The 18,998-nt window shown below is 36.2% G+C and overlaps 1 protein-coding gene and 1 long non-coding RNA gene across 8 annotated transcripts in view; one reads left to right on the forward strand and one right to left on the reverse strand.

The window, feature by feature from the left end:
* RBBP8 (RB binding protein 8, endonuclease) overlaps positions 1–9,839 on the forward strand; it is a 52,167-nt gene extending 42,328 nt beyond the window's left edge. For 5 of the 7 annotated variants that reach the window (XM_081322997.1, XM_081322996.1, XM_081322998.1 and 2 more), the window contains 6 exons: positions 2,207–2,321; positions 3,396–3,548; positions 3,793–3,862; positions 4,404–4,500; positions 6,371–6,512; positions 9,306–9,839. In XM_081322997.1, the coding sequence (XP_081179123.1) occupies positions 2,207–2,321; positions 3,396–3,548; positions 3,793–3,862; positions 4,404–4,500; positions 6,371–6,512; positions 9,306–9,403 (675 nt within the window). In that variant the 3' untranslated portion in view covers positions 9,404–9,839. Of the gene's footprint in view, positions 1–2,206; positions 2,322–3,395; positions 3,549–3,792; positions 3,863–4,403; positions 4,501–4,872; positions 4,977–6,356; positions 6,513–9,305 lie in introns of those variants that run through there. The other 2 variants (XR_014025844.1, XM_081322999.1) reach the window with 2 other exon arrangements.
* Positions 9,840–17,472: 7,633 nt separating this feature from the next.
* LOC308666002 lies at positions 17,473–18,782 on the reverse strand. The gene is made up of 3 exons (XR_014026007.1): positions 18,713–18,782; positions 17,983–18,052; positions 17,473–17,483 (listed from the first exon to the last, which is right to left on the reverse strand). It is a non-coding gene; the product is annotated as an uncharacterized lncRNA (long non-coding RNA).
* Positions 18,783–18,998: the final 216 nt, after the last annotated feature.

Genomic DNA, 18,998 nt, shown 5'->3' on the forward strand with positions numbered 1-18,998 from the left:
CATGAAGTTGCATGTTTGTGGCATTCTGTGGTCACGTGACCTGATTTAGGTTGGGTTTTTTTGCTAGAAAAATCCTTAACCACCACCACCACACCACAAAAAAGTTGTGAGGTTAGGTCAGTCACATGATGACCCCCTTAACTACCAGCATGACTTACAATTGTAATTTGTTTAGAAATTAGAGAAAGGTTGGAGAATGTAAATAGTAGGTGAAAGTTTTTTTTTCTTTTTTTTTCTTTCTTTTTTTTGAAATTAATATGAATAAGGACTGGGATTAAGAAAATCTATTCTGAGTAAAGCTCTTTTTCTGTTTTTCTCTTTCTCTTTTTTACTTTATTTGTAATATTAATATTGTTTGTATTCATTTTACATGAGCTAGAGGGAGATAGAATTAATAGTTTATTGCTGATAACATAGGGGTGCTTATGTTTGTTTTTTGATTTTATACCCTGTATTTAGCTCTGGGAAGTCGAGGGGGGGAGGAGGGAATGGGGGGAAGGGATAGGGAGGGTTGGGTGGGGGTGGGGGAGGGGGGGATTAAAGTCAAAATGTATTGTAAAACTTTTTAAATAAAAAAAAACAATTGTAATTGTGGGCTCTATTACAGTCATAAGTCAAGGACTACTTGATGATTATCTACCAACAAAATGATATTCCAACTTCTCATCCAAAAAGTCTCCTTTAATATATCTTCTTTGTTCTCACCAAAAGTATTATCTCCTTTTTTATATTTTCTCATTTACCACTATGGATATTATAATCCATTAAAAACATGAAAAGTTTTCAAAATATATCTTTGGAAACATTGATACTTTAGAAACCTCCCTTATGGATTTTCACTTATAATCTGCTTGTGATATTTATATGAAAGACTGAATGTAGGAACTCCTTGTTTTAGAGAATTGTATGACGAATATCTTCATTCTGACATACCACTAGTAATGTCATCCTTAACTTGAAATAATAATAATAATAATACTGTATCCAAGCAGGTTTTTTGGCAGCAAATGTTTGCATATCTATCTTACTTATATAGATCATCAATATATATGCAATCCTAATCACTCTTGGAGGATTACATTCATGTTAAAAGTACTTTGGCTTTGTAAATGAGAAGAGATACTTCAGAATCTCTTATTCAATCAATTGCAGATAGGTACAAACTGAATTGTGCATACCTACACATTATAATTATGGATAAATATTTAAGATATAAGCATAATGTAGAGTAATTCAAAATTTAACTTAAATTTTATTTTGTATAATGAAATTGCCCAAAGTATCATAATCATAATAGTAAAGTTGGAAGGGACCTTGGAGGTCATCTAGTCCAACCCCCTGCTCAGGCAGGAAACCCTATACCATTTCAGACAAATGACTGTCCAGTCTCTTCTTAAAAACTTCCAGTGTTGGAGCATTCACAGCTTCTGGAGGCAGGTTGTTCCACTGGTTAATTGTTCTAACTGTCAGGAAGTTTCTCCTTAGTTCTAGGTTGCTTCTCTCCTTGATTAGTTTCCATCCGTTGCTTCTTGTCCTGCCTTTGGGCGCTTTGGAGAATAGCTTGACTCCTTCTTCTTTGTGGCAGCCCCTGAGATATTGGAACACTGCTCTCATGCCATCCCTAGTCCTTCCTTTCATTAACCTAGACATACCCAATTCCAGCAGTCGTTCCTTATATGTTTTAGCCTCCAGTCTCCTAATGATCTTTGTTGCTCTTCTTTGTTTTTCTGCTTCTTTGAATTTCCATGAAAATATAATTCCATTCCTGTATCAATTCTAACAAAATTGATATAATTGTCTTCATTTATAGAAGTGCTCAATGAAGTTTATCTGCTTAGAAACTCCAAATCATGCTTATATTTCTTTAACTTATGAAAAACTGTATGAATTTCCAAGCTTTGGAAAACACAAATATTATTGAGGCTTTGATCAGAATTTGCACAGTATGCAGCTGCTTTGTATGATGCACCTCCAAAAGATTTGGAATTGTTCTACAAGCTAAAAAGATGAAAAGTATAATATTTGTTTTGTATGATGCACCTCCAAAAGATTTGGGATTGTTCTAGAAGCTAAAAAGATGAAAAGTATATTTGTTTTTAAAATGTTGATTTAGAGTTATTGAATATTTATAAAAATATAGTTGAATTTTAGGAGTGATATTTTAATTTTGTATATCATTGCTATCTTTAATTTTGTTAATTAAAAGGAAGGAACTCAAACAAGAATTGGGTCAGAGACCCTGGACATGGACCATACGTATATCAGTGATAGTATTCTATTAAGAATGAAAAAGCAAAGACAGAAAGAAGTAAGCAGTCCAGGTAAGTTTATTTTTGTTTAATATTTTTTATTATTCAGATAATAGAGGCATTAAGAAGATAGATCATATTAATGTACCTCTACTCCTTGGATTTGTGATTCCACTCCATAGATGCATCAAAACAGCAATTGCATCAGGATCACAGTTGATAGGGAATGATGATAGTGCGTGAATAGCCCACTATTTCATTGGAGAGCATCCCATTAAACAGATAAGAAACACAGAGCATGTTTAGGTGTGATGACAGAGGAATTAAGCCAGTAAGACTAGCAAAACGAGGAAAGTCCAAAGCAAGCAACTCAGTGGCAATCTTAGGAAAAAATGGCAGCCTTTGGAGCAACCCTTCAGTAAGCAAGACTAAATGAGACAGAACCAAAGGATTGGGAAAGGGGAGGGCGAACCTGACCAGAGTCTGCAAAGAAGCAACAGAAGCCAACTTAGCAGCAACCCAGGTGGAGTTCTATAAACCAGCTGTAGGAACACAGGACCATAAGTGCTGGGTGAGGAGGGATGAGTAACCACAAGTCTATGGAGTAAAAAGGGTTTTCAAATATAAATGGACTGTGGCTGGCTGCAAGAACTGAAGACATGGGCATAGCAGTCCCGATTCCTATCATAACTGGAGGATTACTTTTAAATTCTCTCTTGCACTATTAGTACACACATTAATTTGGATTTTGGGGAAAAAACATTAGCTTTAACAAACTGAGTATGTGTATATGAGATAGTAATCTGTCCACATCATTTTCGTTTGCATCTAGTCTGGTGACATTAAATGCAGTTAAAATATTTATTCATTTATTTGTTTATCACATTTTAAAACTGCCCATCTCCCCCACAGAGGGATTTTTTTTACATGTTTAATAAAGTAATAGAATCAAACCGATAGTTAAAGCTATCCCTTTAAAACAATGCTACGAGTCTCTTAGAACTAATATATAACTTTCACCCATTTTTAAAGAGGAAAACTCAGATGGAAATGTGTTTATATCCTACTAAAAACTAATATCTTCATGTTTATTGGGCCTAGATAGTCATGTCGATTGCTAATACTTATTGTTACTTGTATTTGTAGAAGAAGTAAAAAGAGAAAAGGATACCTTAACAGAAATATTTGATCAGACAACTTACGAAGAATATGAATCCTGTTTAGAAGATGACAATCTTCCAGAATGTGACCATAAGAATTCTTCTGAGGAAGAAGGAAAAGAAAAAAAACCCATACAAAGTATTTTATTTGTTATTAGACTATCTATAATTCACTATCTGTGGCTGAAGACAAATAATTTCTTTATTCTGAATGCACATAAAAACATTGCTTTAAAAAACTAACTTTGATACTCAGAGAAAATGTATTCATTGTTACAAATGGTTATAAATCTAGTTTTCTGTAATCATTTTACTTCAGTTACATTTATAATTATATCGTATTTTTTCCAGTATTGTTTATGGCTTAATCTATATGTTTTCAGGGGAAGGAGACAAGCAAAATAAAATGAAGCAGAAGGCTTTTGTGGAAACATATTTTAAAAGTGGTGAAAGGTATTTATGGAATCAAGTTTCCTCAGAATATAAATATTAGTTACATTTTCCCACAGATGATAATATGGCAAAATTAAAGTTTAGTTTTAAAGAATTTAATCAACTTTGAAAATATTCCTAAAAATAATCAAATAAAAAATATAAAATATTTTGAAGGGTTATTTTTTTAATTTCACACAAATAAAATACCTCTCTAAGACATATTTTTAATTTTGGAATTTCTCTTCCCCAAAAAATATGTTCAGTAGTCTGCCAAAGTTTGGCTAATATAGGGAAGTCATTCTGATATCAATAGAACTTTAGCTATTCTAATTGTGTCCTTTTTTCTTTTCGTTATTTGTATTATGGCAACCAAATACATAAATATAAAACTGGAAATATATTCAGAAATATTATAACTGCTAGAGTGTTGTCATGATTGTTGTCTGTATTGTGTATATTTATAGTTAGGGACAAAATCAAATTTTGTCCCATGGATAGCTTATGTAATTTTTTAGCAACATAAAGTTTAGATTCTTGTCTTTCTCTGCTTACATTGCAGAACAAATCTTGTACTGGATTTTCCTCACATTGAAGTTGTGCGGAAAAAAGAAGAAAGAAGAAAATTACCTGGCCACACTTGTAAAGAATGTGAAATAGTAAGTATACAGTGGATCTTATACAGGTAGTCCTTGACTTATGACCACAATTGAGCCCAAAATTTCCATTGCTGAGCAAGACAATTGTTAAGTGAGTTTTGCCCCATTTTACAAATTTTCTTGTCAGAGTTAAGTGAATCATCGCAGTTGTTAAATTAATGACACACTTGTTAAGTGAATCTGGCTTCCCTTTGATTAGGGAATAGCCCAAAGCACATATTCCACTAGAGAGAAGTTCCCTGAAGATGGGCTCCAGCATGAGTCCAAAAGCTCCGAAAAGTAAATCTCTGGTCCTGATGACTGACCCAGATTCAACCTTTCAAAATTAAATATATTCACATTGACTTATAATCTATCGATTTTTTTTCCTAGAATGGGATTGCATGTCAAATCAAAAATAAATGAACCACCGTACGGCTTAGTGGGAACAGTTAAGGGACCAATATGATAACTACCCCCCCAAAAAAATTATGTGTAAGGTAGGGAGCAACCAGCCTGTGTGAACAAACCACCAACAGTGTTCCAATTGAGTTTTTCCAATTTTTAGAAACATATTACTGAATTTACCATGGAAAATTCTTGTGAGTGTTCCCAATCACAGAAGATTCCTCAACTTGCTCTTCTGATTTCTGGCACCACTGCTGTAGTTCCTTTGTTTTCACTTCAGAAGTCTTCCTTGTGGCCCTTGAGGTCTTTCAGAATTGGGCTTAAGAGCGACTATTCATATAATAATTATACAATTTCATTATTGGGGAGAACATTATATATGAAAAATGTATATATTGCTATTCTCATTTGAGTATATTTGTTTCTATGGCTACCTTAAATAATAAGAGATAAATTACTTCCATATGAGAGTGTACATGAAATTCATTTATTAATATTCTGTACAACTTGTTTTGAGGTTATATATCAGTGTTATACTGTACCATGTCTTTCAAAAATTCGGTAATGATTCAATTTTAAATGTTTCAACCATCTTAAAAAATCCTCAATATTTTTCTGAAATGGAATCTTTAAAATAAGAAACTTACTTTAGTAAATAAGATTGTTGCTAGTGTTTGCTGTTTAATGTACAGCATTTTAGCCCATGATGAAGCTTAATTCTGTGCTCTAAAACATGCAGAATCTGGAGTCTTGAATGAAGAAAGAAACAGGACATAAAAGCAGCTTTGTGTTTTGTTTTGTTTTGTTTTGTTTTTTGCCAAGGTCTGTGTGTGAACAGTTTTAATTTCCTGTCCCTGCACAGGCAAGGTTTTTCCTCTCCAGGAACTTGGTTCTTGTTACATTTTGGCAAGTGATTGTTAGTGCTAACTGTTATAATAAAAAAAGGAACTTTTCTCACTGCTCTAAAAACGTTAAACATATGGACAAAACATCTAAAGCATTTATTTAAAAAAATTGTTCAGTATAAACAGTCCAAAATTAATGTTTTCATAGATGTATGTTGTAATGTCAGCATGTCATGATACCAAAGTGATAATGTGAGAGGCAGAAGAATTCTAAATCAAAATAAACAATACAGGAGAAGTGATGCTTAATTGACTTTTGTCTGGATTAGCACTTCTTTTTTGAATGTTGTTTTCAAAGTTTTAGAAAGAGTTTAGAAAGAAGAAAAAAATATGCTACAATATACCATTAAGAATATAAGTATTGTAAAGGCAGCTTTCTATTGCTTGAGGAATTGCTAATTTGGAAAATACATTAACCCAAAAGTGTGGGATTAATTTTGTACCTAAAACATAATATGCAAACAGCACAAGTAAGAGATTCAGAAATACATTGATAGGTATTGCATTTTGTTGGGTATCCATGTTTTACTACTAAAATATTCTTGATTTGTTACTTATTTCTAGTTATTGTATTTTAGTATTATGCAGGTTTACCAGAAGAAGAAAGAGAGAAAAAACTAGCTACCTGTTCTAGACATCGATCTCGTTATATTCCTCCTGAAACACCAGAACATTTCTGGGAAGTTGGATTCCCTTCCACACAAATGTGTGTTGAAAGAGGTAATTATATAAAGCAATACTATACAAAAATGGGAGAAGTAAGTTTTGTTTCCAAAAGCAATGCAGGAATCTGACTCGAAACAACAAAGGGTGGTTGCTTTAAGAAGCAGAAAATGGAAGTCACGGAAATGGCTTGACTGAACATCTAGGTAGAAAGCAGAACCTCTCCCTATTCCAAGACAATCTCCCCCTTTGGATCTTTAGTTCTGGCCTTTAGGAAGGATCAGCGGCATATCTATCAGCTCCATTTTAAGGACTTGTTAAGAAGGTGACAAAAAACGACTGGAGGTACAGGTGGCAGTGAAATACAGTTCCTCAAACAGTATCCCTGCTAGGTAACGTAACAATCAGACACTGCAAACCAAATGTCATCTGGAAATTAAAGAGACTGGGAGAAAGCAGTAAAATTGGGGTGAATAATCCATGAATACAAAGACTTTTCTCAGAATACTTTGGCAAACAGAGAAGCCAAGAGATCCATGGCAGATCAGGACATCACACGGAATCCTTGGCTCCATGACAAATGAGGCTTCAGGTAGTACCAACTGCAGGGACTGGCAGCCAGTAGCTATACATGGCAGATTAGGAGGCTTCTTGGCATCTTCCTCTCACATCTGAATGAAACAGTGGGCAGCAGCAATTGTGACATCCAGGAAAAGACTTTTGTGTGGCATCTATTGGGCCGACTTACACAGACTAAACACCAGGTAGGCCTTTGGCAGTCATTCTCTGAAGACTAACGTCATAAGGTTGGGAAGATAGCACAGCAGTACTCATTTACTCCAGACTAGCATAAGCAGGCAGATCTCCCTCAGTTTCATTAAGAGACAGCAGCAAGAGAACCAAAGAACTACTGATGTAGTGGTATCAGAAAAAGGGATGTGTGAATTCCAAGAGAGGAGCAAGGGAAATGCATACCAGCATATCTAAGCTCATGTCTTAATGGTTGTTCAGGTTCTTTGGGAGGAATCTGAAAGAATAAGCCATCATAAAATCCAGATGATTTAAAGATGTGTAAACACCCATTGAAACAGATTTGTTGCAAATTCAAGTATTTTACGAGTGGGAGTCACTATTCATAATTATTAGCTTTTCCCAGCCCAGGACCTTCACACATGGTATCTTACTCTACCTTCAGGCAGCTCCCATCAGCCCTGCACAAAGAATGAATGGAGCGAGCACTGAAGCAAACCAAAAACCAACAGCCTCGGGAAGCAGGGCCATGGCTGTTCCTTCCACCATGGTCTGAGTTTTGGTAATAGAGAGAGACGTCCCAGAAGTTGTGACAAATACCTAAGAGAGCAACAGAGCACATGATAGACTTGTCTGTGCATCTTTTACAGTTCACAACCAGATCCATGACTTGAGAATGGTGGCACAAAAGGGGGCTATGCTCAACCACTGGGAGGTGATTCACCAATTGAGAGGGGGGGGTCCTGTGGTGCCCTTTACCTTCCTGGGGAATCTACTGTAAATAAAAAAGAAAGCTTTGCTTACCCCGAGGTCATACAGAAGAAAACTGTCACCATCCTCTCCTTCTAGAGACTACACTCCCTCTTTTTTCAGGCAGGAAATAGTCAAGGAAGAACCACTGCAAGTCCCTGGCTATTTCATCACAAATTTAACTCCAATAAACAAGGATAATTCTGTTCCAATTTTACAATGATGGCCAGCTCACTGGCTACCTTTTAAAGGTTGGTAATCTGAAGGACGTATTTCCTGCCTGAACAGCACTTCAATTAGTGGCAGGGAGAGTAGATCTGATGGACAGAAAGAATATTTTTTTCCATTTGCCCAAAGGCAGCTTGACTGAGTCATTCTGCACAATCATGGTGTCTATGCAGGTTAGAGTATTTTGGTTTTGTCCATTGTTGGTTATGAATAGGACCTGGTGGAGAGGAAACACTGTATTTTTTGTTTCATAGTTTATATGACAGCTTATTTGAAACTATTATAATACCTAATAATTGCTATTTAGAGATATAGAAAGGGCAACCTTAAGCTACAACAACAAATGATATTATGCCTATTGATTGCCATGAATTTTATTCATAATCTTACAGTGTGTTAATAGGATATCACTAATCTTCATTACAGTAGTAATAATAATAGCCATTTTTTTATACTTTAGTTTTTGAGTATTCACATTCTTTTGGCAATCCTTAACTTAAACCTATTGGTCAAACCAGCATTATCTCCCTATTACTGAGGCACAGCTGAATCGAAATGTTGATAATTTATCTATAGCAATCTAGTAAATCCATGTATAAAGTAAAAATTGCATAGGCAATCTTCCCATTTAAATTTCATTTTTCAAAACACCATGCTGTAGAAAGCAAACTTTATTAAATTTCTGGAAAAGTCTGCAGAAAATGTGGCATAAAATGTCTATTTGCACATAGAAAGTTACCTTTAACATCTCAAAATATCAATCGTCTCATGACAATTAAGCTTATAAATTAACAAATAGCACCTCACTCTACTTGCTTCATAGCTGTGAACTCAGATGTTTTGCAATAAAAGTTCTGAATGAAAGTCAAAACACCTTTATCCCAGTCTTTTAGATCAAACTTTTAAAATAAATTTAAAATGTTTATCTAACAAATTACTTTGACATTTTACTAATTTATTTTTTTATTTTTCTGTATAAAGCTATACTATGTAATTGGGTTTTTAATAAAGCTTTCTTTATGATTATATATTGAAATTGGCAGAAAATCAGGTCACTACAATTTAACTGTGTTTTTTTTACCAAAACCATAGTGTGGACATTTGTTGTCTTTGTTTTTTTAGGTTATATAAAAGAAGAGTTTGCTCCTTGTCCACGTCCCAAAAGAAGGCAGCCTTATAATGTGATGTTTTCTCCAAAAGGCAAAGAACAAAAGACATAACTGGGAAATAATTTTTAAAACTCGAATTCATATTTATATGAATTTATTTGAAAGATAAATAATAAAGAGACCTGGGAATTATCTTCCCTTGTTCTATTTGAAAATGATAGCCTCTGAATGCAACTATTTAATGTAAAGAATATATTTGTAGATACATTTTTGTGTCTTGATGGATTTTGCACCTTGTGTGTATTTCTGATCTTTTGGAGGTCTACATTTAGCTCCCTGCAATTAAGCTTGGTGTAAATTAGTGTGATTTCTTTGGACCAAGCAAAGTTGCAACTGCTTATTTCAGGTCTAGAATAGTTCCATGAACTTTAGATGGAACCTTGTAGGGTGCTTCTATTTTGCACTTGATAATTTAAAAAAGTGTAACCATTTGTTTTTTGTAATAATTTTTGAAAAAATACAATAAAGTGTACTTTCTTAATTATGACTTTTTACATCAGTCCTATCATATATTTTATTCTATTCATGCCCATCTAGAATCTGTTATAGCTTATAGAATTTTTTGGCAAGAGCTCTTACGTGTATGACTTTGTATGGTACTCCCAGAATCCTTGCAGTTTCTTTTGATTACAACAGCAATTGCATACTGGTTCTTGAAACTTCTTTGTTCCTACACAATTGTTCTTTTTTTCAAAAGTATTCCACTTTATCATAATTTATTTTATTTACTTTGTATCACCTGTGCTACATGTAAGGGAATTTAGGATGCAAATCACCTTGTAGGCTCCATTTTGCAAATACTAATTTGTGATGGCAAATCTACCCCCGTCTTGGCCACAATCTTTACCTCTTTTGCCTTAGCAAAGGATACAGACAAGCCTCTTATTGACACTGCCAAGTTTTTCTCATTTCTATCCAGAATCCCTAACTTGTTTCTTGGATTCATAGCATCCTCTCAGCCTCAAGCACATTCAGCATCCTCATCTGCTAGGAATCTCCATTACTCTGCCGTTTTAACATCAGCACTGGTAAACTACAGTTTAAAAGAATTGCCCCACTTAGTCCATATCAGAGCAAAAAGAAAAAGAATAAGGGTCTCCTATTAACGCTCTGATCATAGTTATGGTTAATTCACTATCCTGAGCTTCTACATATTTACTTCTACCGGTATTTGTATTGCTGGATCTACAAATTTAGACCATCTACTCCTTTGGGCCCCTTTCAGAATTGGCCTTTATTTATATGAGGGCACATCTTCACATTTGAGGAGGTTAGCCTGTTAGAGACTATAGCAAATGGTTAAACTTACTGACTAGAAGGTGGGATATTTCACATATACTCTTTCAAAAAATCTCCTGATCTTCCCATCTCCAGCTTTGGGATAGTGGTTTAGTGATTTTTGCTGCCACCACCTGTGCATAATAAGACTTTCATAAGTTGTTGTCTTTCTGGCAATTAAAAGGTGAAAATTCAAAGGTTGAAATGTATAGAGTGTCAATTCCTGGCATAGAGATGTGTGACTGAAGAATTCAGTCCTTCCATGCAATCTCAGAAGACATTTTAATTAAACAAAAAGATAAAATATCCCTTTTTAATTTAAAGCATTACAATTCCAACTTTCAACACCAAAGGAAATAAACACACATCACAACTTAGTAGTCAGCCACTTCTAAATCAGTTAAAAACTCCAAAAGAAATAAAAAACTGTGGTTATACCAAAAGATGGTACATTACTGAAAATCACATAAAGTCTATAAACAGAATTCTTTATGACTAGCCTGATATATAGATCAGGACCGACAGAACAATTGTTTAAACTGTACAAAGCAATAAAGAGAATTAGACTGAGTATAGCCCCAAAACAGGAACTAAGCCCAGGGCTTTTTTTCTCATAGAACGCTCAAAACGGAGTTCTGGCACCTTTTTTGGATGGAACCTTGTAGGGTAGGCAAGGCAGGTTGTATGACTTGTGTGAGTTCCGGCACCTTTTTCTTTCACAAAAAAAGCACTGACTAAGCCCAACATGTTTATTAAAGAGGGAGGCTGGGGATATTGAATGTCTGGGCAGTCAAAAAAGGGAGGCATTATAAGATGTCTTAAAGTGGAACTGTTAGTGGTTTGAAAGGAACTTCAGGACTCTTAAGAGAAAACAGTCCAGATTGCATATAGTCCTTTGTTATATCTACAAGAAAAATAACACATACACTCCCCTTTTATACCTCCCAAGGCAAATTTGCCTTTTTGTTCCATAAAATTCTATCTCACAAGCATTTCTTCCTTTTATGTTCTAGTGAATGGTATCCTTTTCCAATCTGCTCTGAAAAGAAATTTAATGAAGAGTTTGATTTGTTTTTACCCACTAGTACCCACACAGATCCGTGCTGGGAATCTTTTCCTATTGACTCCATACTAATATGAAAGCTTTTTGAGTCAATGATTGCTACATTCTGCTGCTTTCATAGAAAATGCCATTTTTAATAGTTTTGGCTAAGTGAGGGAACTGGGACTTACATTGGAATCCACCTTTCATAATTTTTCACAGGGATAAAACCACCTATCAGTTGTTTTCTATGTCCTAAAAAGAAATTTTTAAATGCTTATTTTTCTTATTCCAGATTTAGCTTGGAAGTACTTCATTGACTGAGCAATTAGTGGTTCATGAAGCAGAAAATACAGCCTGGTATTTGTGGCTCACAATAATTCTATTACTTCTCACTTAAAGAGGAGAAGGAGACAATATCACCATCTGTCCTCATCCAATCTGCCTACCAAATGATTTACAATAATGTACAGGTAACCTGAACTAAAAAAAATGACAGCAAGAATTACATAAGAAGCACGGGTGTTTCAGCATTAAAAAGTAGGGTACAAATTGAAGCCTGCCTTGATTGTGAATTTTCTTTCACATATACATAGGGAATCAATTTAAATGTTTATTCTGAATATAAAAAATGTCATTTCTGCTTGTTCACCATCCTGTTTCTAATGCACACTTAATAGTTTAAGGCAGGATAGCTTGATGACAATTATTAAACTTTCACTATGAACTGGGAAAGGTATTCTCATTCACTATTTTCTTATTGCCACTGTTCAGCCCAGCAAACCTAATAAGCGAAAGGGCAAAGGCAGCAGAACGAAAGGAAACACTTAAAAGCTAAACATAAATCAATTTTTGCTTGAATAAAAATTTGATTCCCCGCATGTCATCATCATCACTACCATCATAAACACGCATAGCTTACAACAATCAAATTACAATAAAATCAATAAAAGATGGCAAACATGACAGACCAGATGGACCAAAGAGAGGAATGTCTCCCTTGCTAAAGGTCCAAGTCTTCGTGAAACTTCTAAGGAGAACAGAGGGGGCTGAATTCAGAACTTAGGAAGAAATTCATTCCAAAAGGCAGGTTCTGCTACAGAAAAGGTATACTTCTGAAGTCCCAATAAATGATATCAAAGGGTCAATCTTGCAGGATCAAATTGGCCAGACAAATGATATTGGAGACAGGAGGTGTCTAGATTGTGCAGCTTGGTTGCAGTATTGTAATAAAGAATGCATCCTTGGGAGTCTTGAAAGAACAGAGGGATATACCGTTATGGAGAAAATCTATCTATATGGTTGCTAGGAGTCCAAAACAACTTGATAGCACATAATTAGCCTTGGTTTATAGCAGCTAAAACAGAAGCTGAGCTCTCACGACATTAGCTGTAATGTGGTTTATTTATATACTACTAAAACTCTCATGTCTGTAACTTCTTAATGGGTGAAAGAGTGCATCGTAGGGTGACAATTTTGGAACCAAAGTACCTCAAATGGGCTAACTTACAGAATGCACTCAAAATCTGGAATCCGTGACTCCCTTAGAATTGAAGTTTGGCAAATTTTACAAATCATTTTATGATATAAAAATAATAAAACATTTATGACATTACAAAATGTCGTAAAGCACTTGTGTTTGTGCTATACAGTTCAACATGGGCTATTTTCAAAGTAGATGCATCTCTGAATATCTCCCTCCCACTCTTTCCAATGATGACAGTAGGGTAGAAGCTCTGCCGTTGTTGAAGGAACTGAGGAATCTGCTAAGGAAATACCTTTGAAACAATGACCCAATGGGTCACAGGTTGCCTAGTTTGCTAATATAAATAATCACAGGCTGTGACTCACTACAAATGGTATTTCCTGTGGTTATATGCTATAAAAACCAGTGTAGTATAGAGGTCAAGGTGTTGGAGTAGGGAGACTCACGTCTCCAGATCATCAGTTATGATGCTCACTAGGTAAATCACGCCCTAAGCCCAACCTATTTCAGGGAATTGTTATGGAATAAAACTGGAACAGGCATGCTATGTACATTGCCTAAAGCTTCTGAAGGAAAGAAAGGATATACAGTAAATCTAACAAAAAAGCTATTCAAAATAATTATATTTTTTTGAATAAACTGGTTACAAAACTAATGTGTGCTTCAGGGTAAGTTACAGAATCAGGAAACTGAAATCCAGTATTGATATCTGTAATGTTCTGGGTTCTCAGAATCCAGGCCTACGTTTAGTTTTAGTTAGTTAGTTGCGAAGTCGTGTCCGACCCATCGCGACCCTATGGACAATGTTCCTCCAGGCCTTCCTGTCCTCTACCATCTTCTGGAGTCCATCTAGGCTCACGCCTACTGCTTCAGTGACTCCATCCAGCCACCTCATTCTCTGTCGTCCCCTTCTTCTATTGCCCTCAATCTTTCCCAGCATTAGGCTCTTCTCCAGTGAGTCCTTCCTTCTCATTAGGTGGCCAAAGTATTTGAGTTTTAGCTTCAGGATCTGGCCTTCTAAAGAGCAGTCAGGGTTGATCTCCTCTAGGACTGACCAGTTTGATCGCCTTGCAGTCCAAGGAACTCGCAGGAGTCTTCTCCAGCACCATAGTTCAAAGGCTTCAATTCTTTGGCGCTCAGCCTTTCTTATGGTCCAGCTTTCACTGCCATACATTGCAACTGGGAAGACCATAGCCTTGACTATACGCACTTTTGTTGACAGGGTGATGTCTGTGCTTTTTAGTGTGCTGTCAAGATTTGCCATGGCTTTCCTCCCAAGGAGCAAGCGTCTTTTAATTTCTTGGCTACAGTCCCCATCTGCAGTGATCTTGGAGCCCAGGAAAATAAAATCTGTCACTATCTCAATTTCTTCCCCATCTATTTGCCAGGAATTGAGAGGGCCAGATGCCATGATCTTGGTTTTCTTAATGTTTAGTTTCAACCCAACTTTTGCACTCTCCTTCTTCACCCGCAACAAGAGGCTCTTTAGTTCTTCTTCACTTTCTGCCATTAGAGTGGTATCATCTGCATATCTTAGGTTGTTGATGTTTCTTCCGGCAATCTTAATTTCAACTTTTGATTCATCTAGCCCTGCCTTTCTCATGATGTGCTCTGCATATAAGTTAAATAGGCAAGGCGACAGTATACAGCCTTGCCGGACTCCTTTCCCAATTTTGAACCAATCAGTGGTTCCGTGTCCAGTTCTCACTGTTGCTTCTTGGCCCGCATATAGATTTCTCAAGAGACAAATAAGATGGTCTGGTATGCCCATCTCTATAAGGACTTGCCACAGTTTGTTATGATCCACACAATCAAAGGCTTTAGCATAGTCAATGAAGTTTAGTTTACATCATGCTAATTGCAGATCAATTCTGCCTGAAGTCTAAGTTAGAATAAAGTAAACAATTTAAAGTGTGAATGTGATAGGCCACAGCCAGTTTCGTAGGATTGTATGGGTGATTTAGCAAACTAGTTAATCAGCTGAATGAGCTTATGAGCTTTCCTCAAGTCCAAATTACAATACAAATAGTTCTTGTTCAGCAGCTATTCAAAGTGATGACATTGCTGAAGAAGGCGGCTTAATATCAATCCTTGTATTGTGGAAGTAGTTCATAGGACTGCAGTCATGTGATCTGTTCCTTGGCAACTAGCTTGGAATTATGTTATGGGATCCCATGGACACATGTTCACCATTTCTGACCTTCAGTGATGGCTTCTGACAAGCAAAATCAATGGGAAGCCAGGAGGTCACAAATGGCAATCACGTCATAAGTACCGCGTTCCCCCGAAAATAAGACCTACTCCAAAAATAAGACCTAGCTTGATTTTGGGGGGTGGGCTAATATAAGTCCTACCCCAAAAATATGACCTAGTTTTGGGGCGAGGCACATACCTAAAACTCAAACTAGGGCGAGAGTGAGGGTGGAGCTACCCCACGTGCCCCACACTCGCTTACTGTTGCAGCCAGGCCTCCCATGCCCCGACACTTGCCTTGTCTCACTGGCCCACTTCTTCTGCAGCTGCTCATTGCCGCTCACATGTGTGTGTTACCCCCAGCTTCCATTTCACCATCAGAGGCCTTCAGGAAATCCCTTTGCAGCTGAGAATGGAGCTCCAGATTGACGCATATGGTGCCTCCCGGTCTCCATTTCACCATCAGAGGCCTTCCATCAATCTGGAACTCGGTTCTTGGCTGTAGAGGCCTTTCTGGAAGGCCTCTGATGGCAAAATGGAGGCCAAGGGGCGCCATGTGCATCAATCCAGAGCTCCATTCTTAGCTGCAGAAGCATTTCCTGAAGGCCCCTTCCATAGAAATGGAGGCTGGGGTGATGCATAACGAGTGGCAGTGAGCTGACACAGAAGTGGGCTGGCTGATCGGGGCTGTTGGTGCCGTCACCGTGAGGTGAGACTGTGGAAAATACATCCCCCGAAAATAAGACCTGGTGCCTCTTTTGGAGGCAAAAATAAACAAATAAATAAGATCGAGTCTTACTTTCCAGGAAACACGGTATGAGCCTGTTGCCAAGTGTTTGAATTTTGAGTACATGATCATGGGATGCTGCAACAGTTATAAGTGTGAAAAATAGTCTTAAGTCACTTTTTTCAGTGCCATTGTAACTTCGAACAGTTACAACAGTTGTAAGTCGAGGACTAAATGGCTAAAATGGTGCTATACTTAATTTTATGTTTATAATGTGCAATACTTCTAACAGAACGTGATAATTTCATCTCTTTTGTAAGAGGTAATATGGAGTTTGATGTTAATGTTTAGCTGATGTAGAAGAAAATTGACAATTTTAATAACTGTCTTTTAGGGTAAGCTTTCTATAATTGTTTTCATTTTGTCTAATATAATAGAAAAATCAGTGCTCACAAGAACACAGATTTGAATGTGCTCACATTCAAATGGGTAGTATGTTCCATACAGAGCACTTTTTGTCCAAGGTTTCATCAGTTATTTATGTAAGATTTGGATGATGCAACAGGGAGTGTACATATGACTGCAGTTCTTGAAAGGCAGCCAGCAACCATGAAGAACAACTTTCTTGCATAAGCTGTCATGAGTACATTTCTAGTTTTGTCATGAAGATTTTTGATATAGTTCATACATGATATGTTGATACATTTCATACATAAGATAATAGAAAAACTTTCTAATGATAAGATCTTATATCAGTGGAAGAGCAGCTTGGTTGATAATTGTCCTGCTTCTAGTTCCAATTAAACACTCACTCAAATACTGCTATGGGAAATAGTAATTTACTGAAGGCCAAAAAATAACAGCAGATAAGGAATGCAAGCCAAAACAGAATCTCTGAATGAAGTTTGCTTAGTGGGTTTTCTTTAACAGGAGCACACTGAAGAATAGTCCAAATCCAGTCCAGAGTTCCAAGATCCAGGTCAGAATTTCACGAGCAGAATCCACATGCAAGTATCACACAAATGCTAAAGGTTAGATAGTTGCTTCCAAGGGATCATGGATCAGGGCTGCTTCTTAAATCAGGATGCAGCTAGCTGCCTCTAATCCAGAGATGCATTTTCAGCTTGGCAAGGAACGTCACAGAAATGTGTGCTCCTTTCCCTCTCTGCTTGCTGGTTGTGGGGGCTGGTAGACCTTATGTCATCATAATCATCTAATTTCTCCTGTTTGATTTGTCTCATATGATTGAGTTTGTTTTTCCTGAGGTCAACATTCCACAAGTTCTGTTGGAGCAGCTTCTTCACATTCAGTCATTGTCTGTTTCCTGGGTCACGACAATATAAATCTCTGCTAAATGAGATTTCATTCCATCAGTCTTTAAATCACCGCACTGGTTACCTGTGAGCTAAAGGCAAAATTCAAACCTTAGGTCTCAAAGACTTAAAATCTCCCATCAACATCACTGATCTTTTGGATTAATTTCATCAGCTTAGGCCCTATACAGAATTCTAACCATGGGGTCAACTCATACCGGTAGTAGTTATTGCCATACTTAATGTGTCCTCCCCCCCTCCCAATTTGTGGAATTCTCTTTCTGGATAAGTGCCTCTGATCCCATTTATACCCATACAATAGCTTAAGACATGGTTATTCATCCAGATATATTCTAGATAAAATAACCCCAGCTGTTTTTAATAGGTTTTACATTTAAAAAATAATGAAAGTGTTTAAATATTTCTTTATGGATGATTATTGTTAAGCACTTGCCAATGCAAAATTTATAAAGGTAATTCAAAGGCTTCTTTGCAGCTTTGCAACTGAAAAATCTTGTACTAACTATCTAGTACAATTTACTTGATGAAATAATTTTCTCCTACTCATTTTTTGATAGAAAGCTGTCTTACCCTGAAATAGAAGAGCTGTATTTAGATCATTTAATGTTAGCGTCTCTCCACCTTTTATGCAGAAGCTTTTCTGGAGAAACAAGGGATTGAATGTGGTGAACTATGGGATTTTAATGATCAATGCCAGGCATCTAAAGATTTCTTTCTTTTTCAGAGTTAATAAGTTCTATGTATATCTTTTTTCCTAACTAATTTAGTAGTATTCTACTCAGATTGCATATTAAGATTTTAGAAGCAGCTCAGTTATTCACTTCATTATTAACCCAAAGCATTATTTTGAATTTCCTAGACAGATAAGACATGTAAATGAATAAGTTTAAATATGTTAGTTCAACAAGAGATGCATATTATTTTGCTCCTAAGACCACAGCTATGGAAACATTATTGCTGATTAAAAAGATAATCTTATTTGCCAGAATACAAATATGTGTTATTATAATCATGAATATTAAGTATATGCATTTCTATTCAAAAGATATTGTGAAATCATCAAAAGCATTAGAAGTGTGGCAAAGCAGCAGCAAAGGCTTAACTGTTAAGTTCACAAATCATTTCAGGTTAGCTGTTATAGCTGCCCAGACTCAGCTAGAAACAGTTATAGCTGTGGACTGTTGTGATGGCAACAGAAACATTTTGGAGAAGTGAGAAACTGATTAACACAAAGCCTGTGGTTATGATGACATGTAGATGTGGAGAATGTATAGTCTTGTTAGTAATAGCTTTATAATACCTTGTTATCTAAGAGTAAAAATCCATGACCAGCACAATGCAAAATCAGTAATTTCTCATCAACTGAATCAGTTTTACAGTTTTCATTTTATACTGCAGAAATATTTTAAATAAGACTGGAGGTCTTATTTACAAAAACTACATAGTGTTTTGGGTGCATGCTAAATACCAAAACATCTTGACAAGCTTAGCAGAAATTCTCATCCTGTCTTTTCTTCACCCTAGATATCTTGAATATGCAGTAACAGGGATGTACTTTTCCACTGTGCATTTTTGTTTAGAACTCA

Source organism: Vipera berus (assembly GCF_964194415.1).
Source record: "Vipera berus genome assembly, chromosome: 3".
Lineage (NCBI taxonomy): Eukaryota > Metazoa > Chordata > Lepidosauria > Squamata > Viperidae > Vipera > Vipera berus.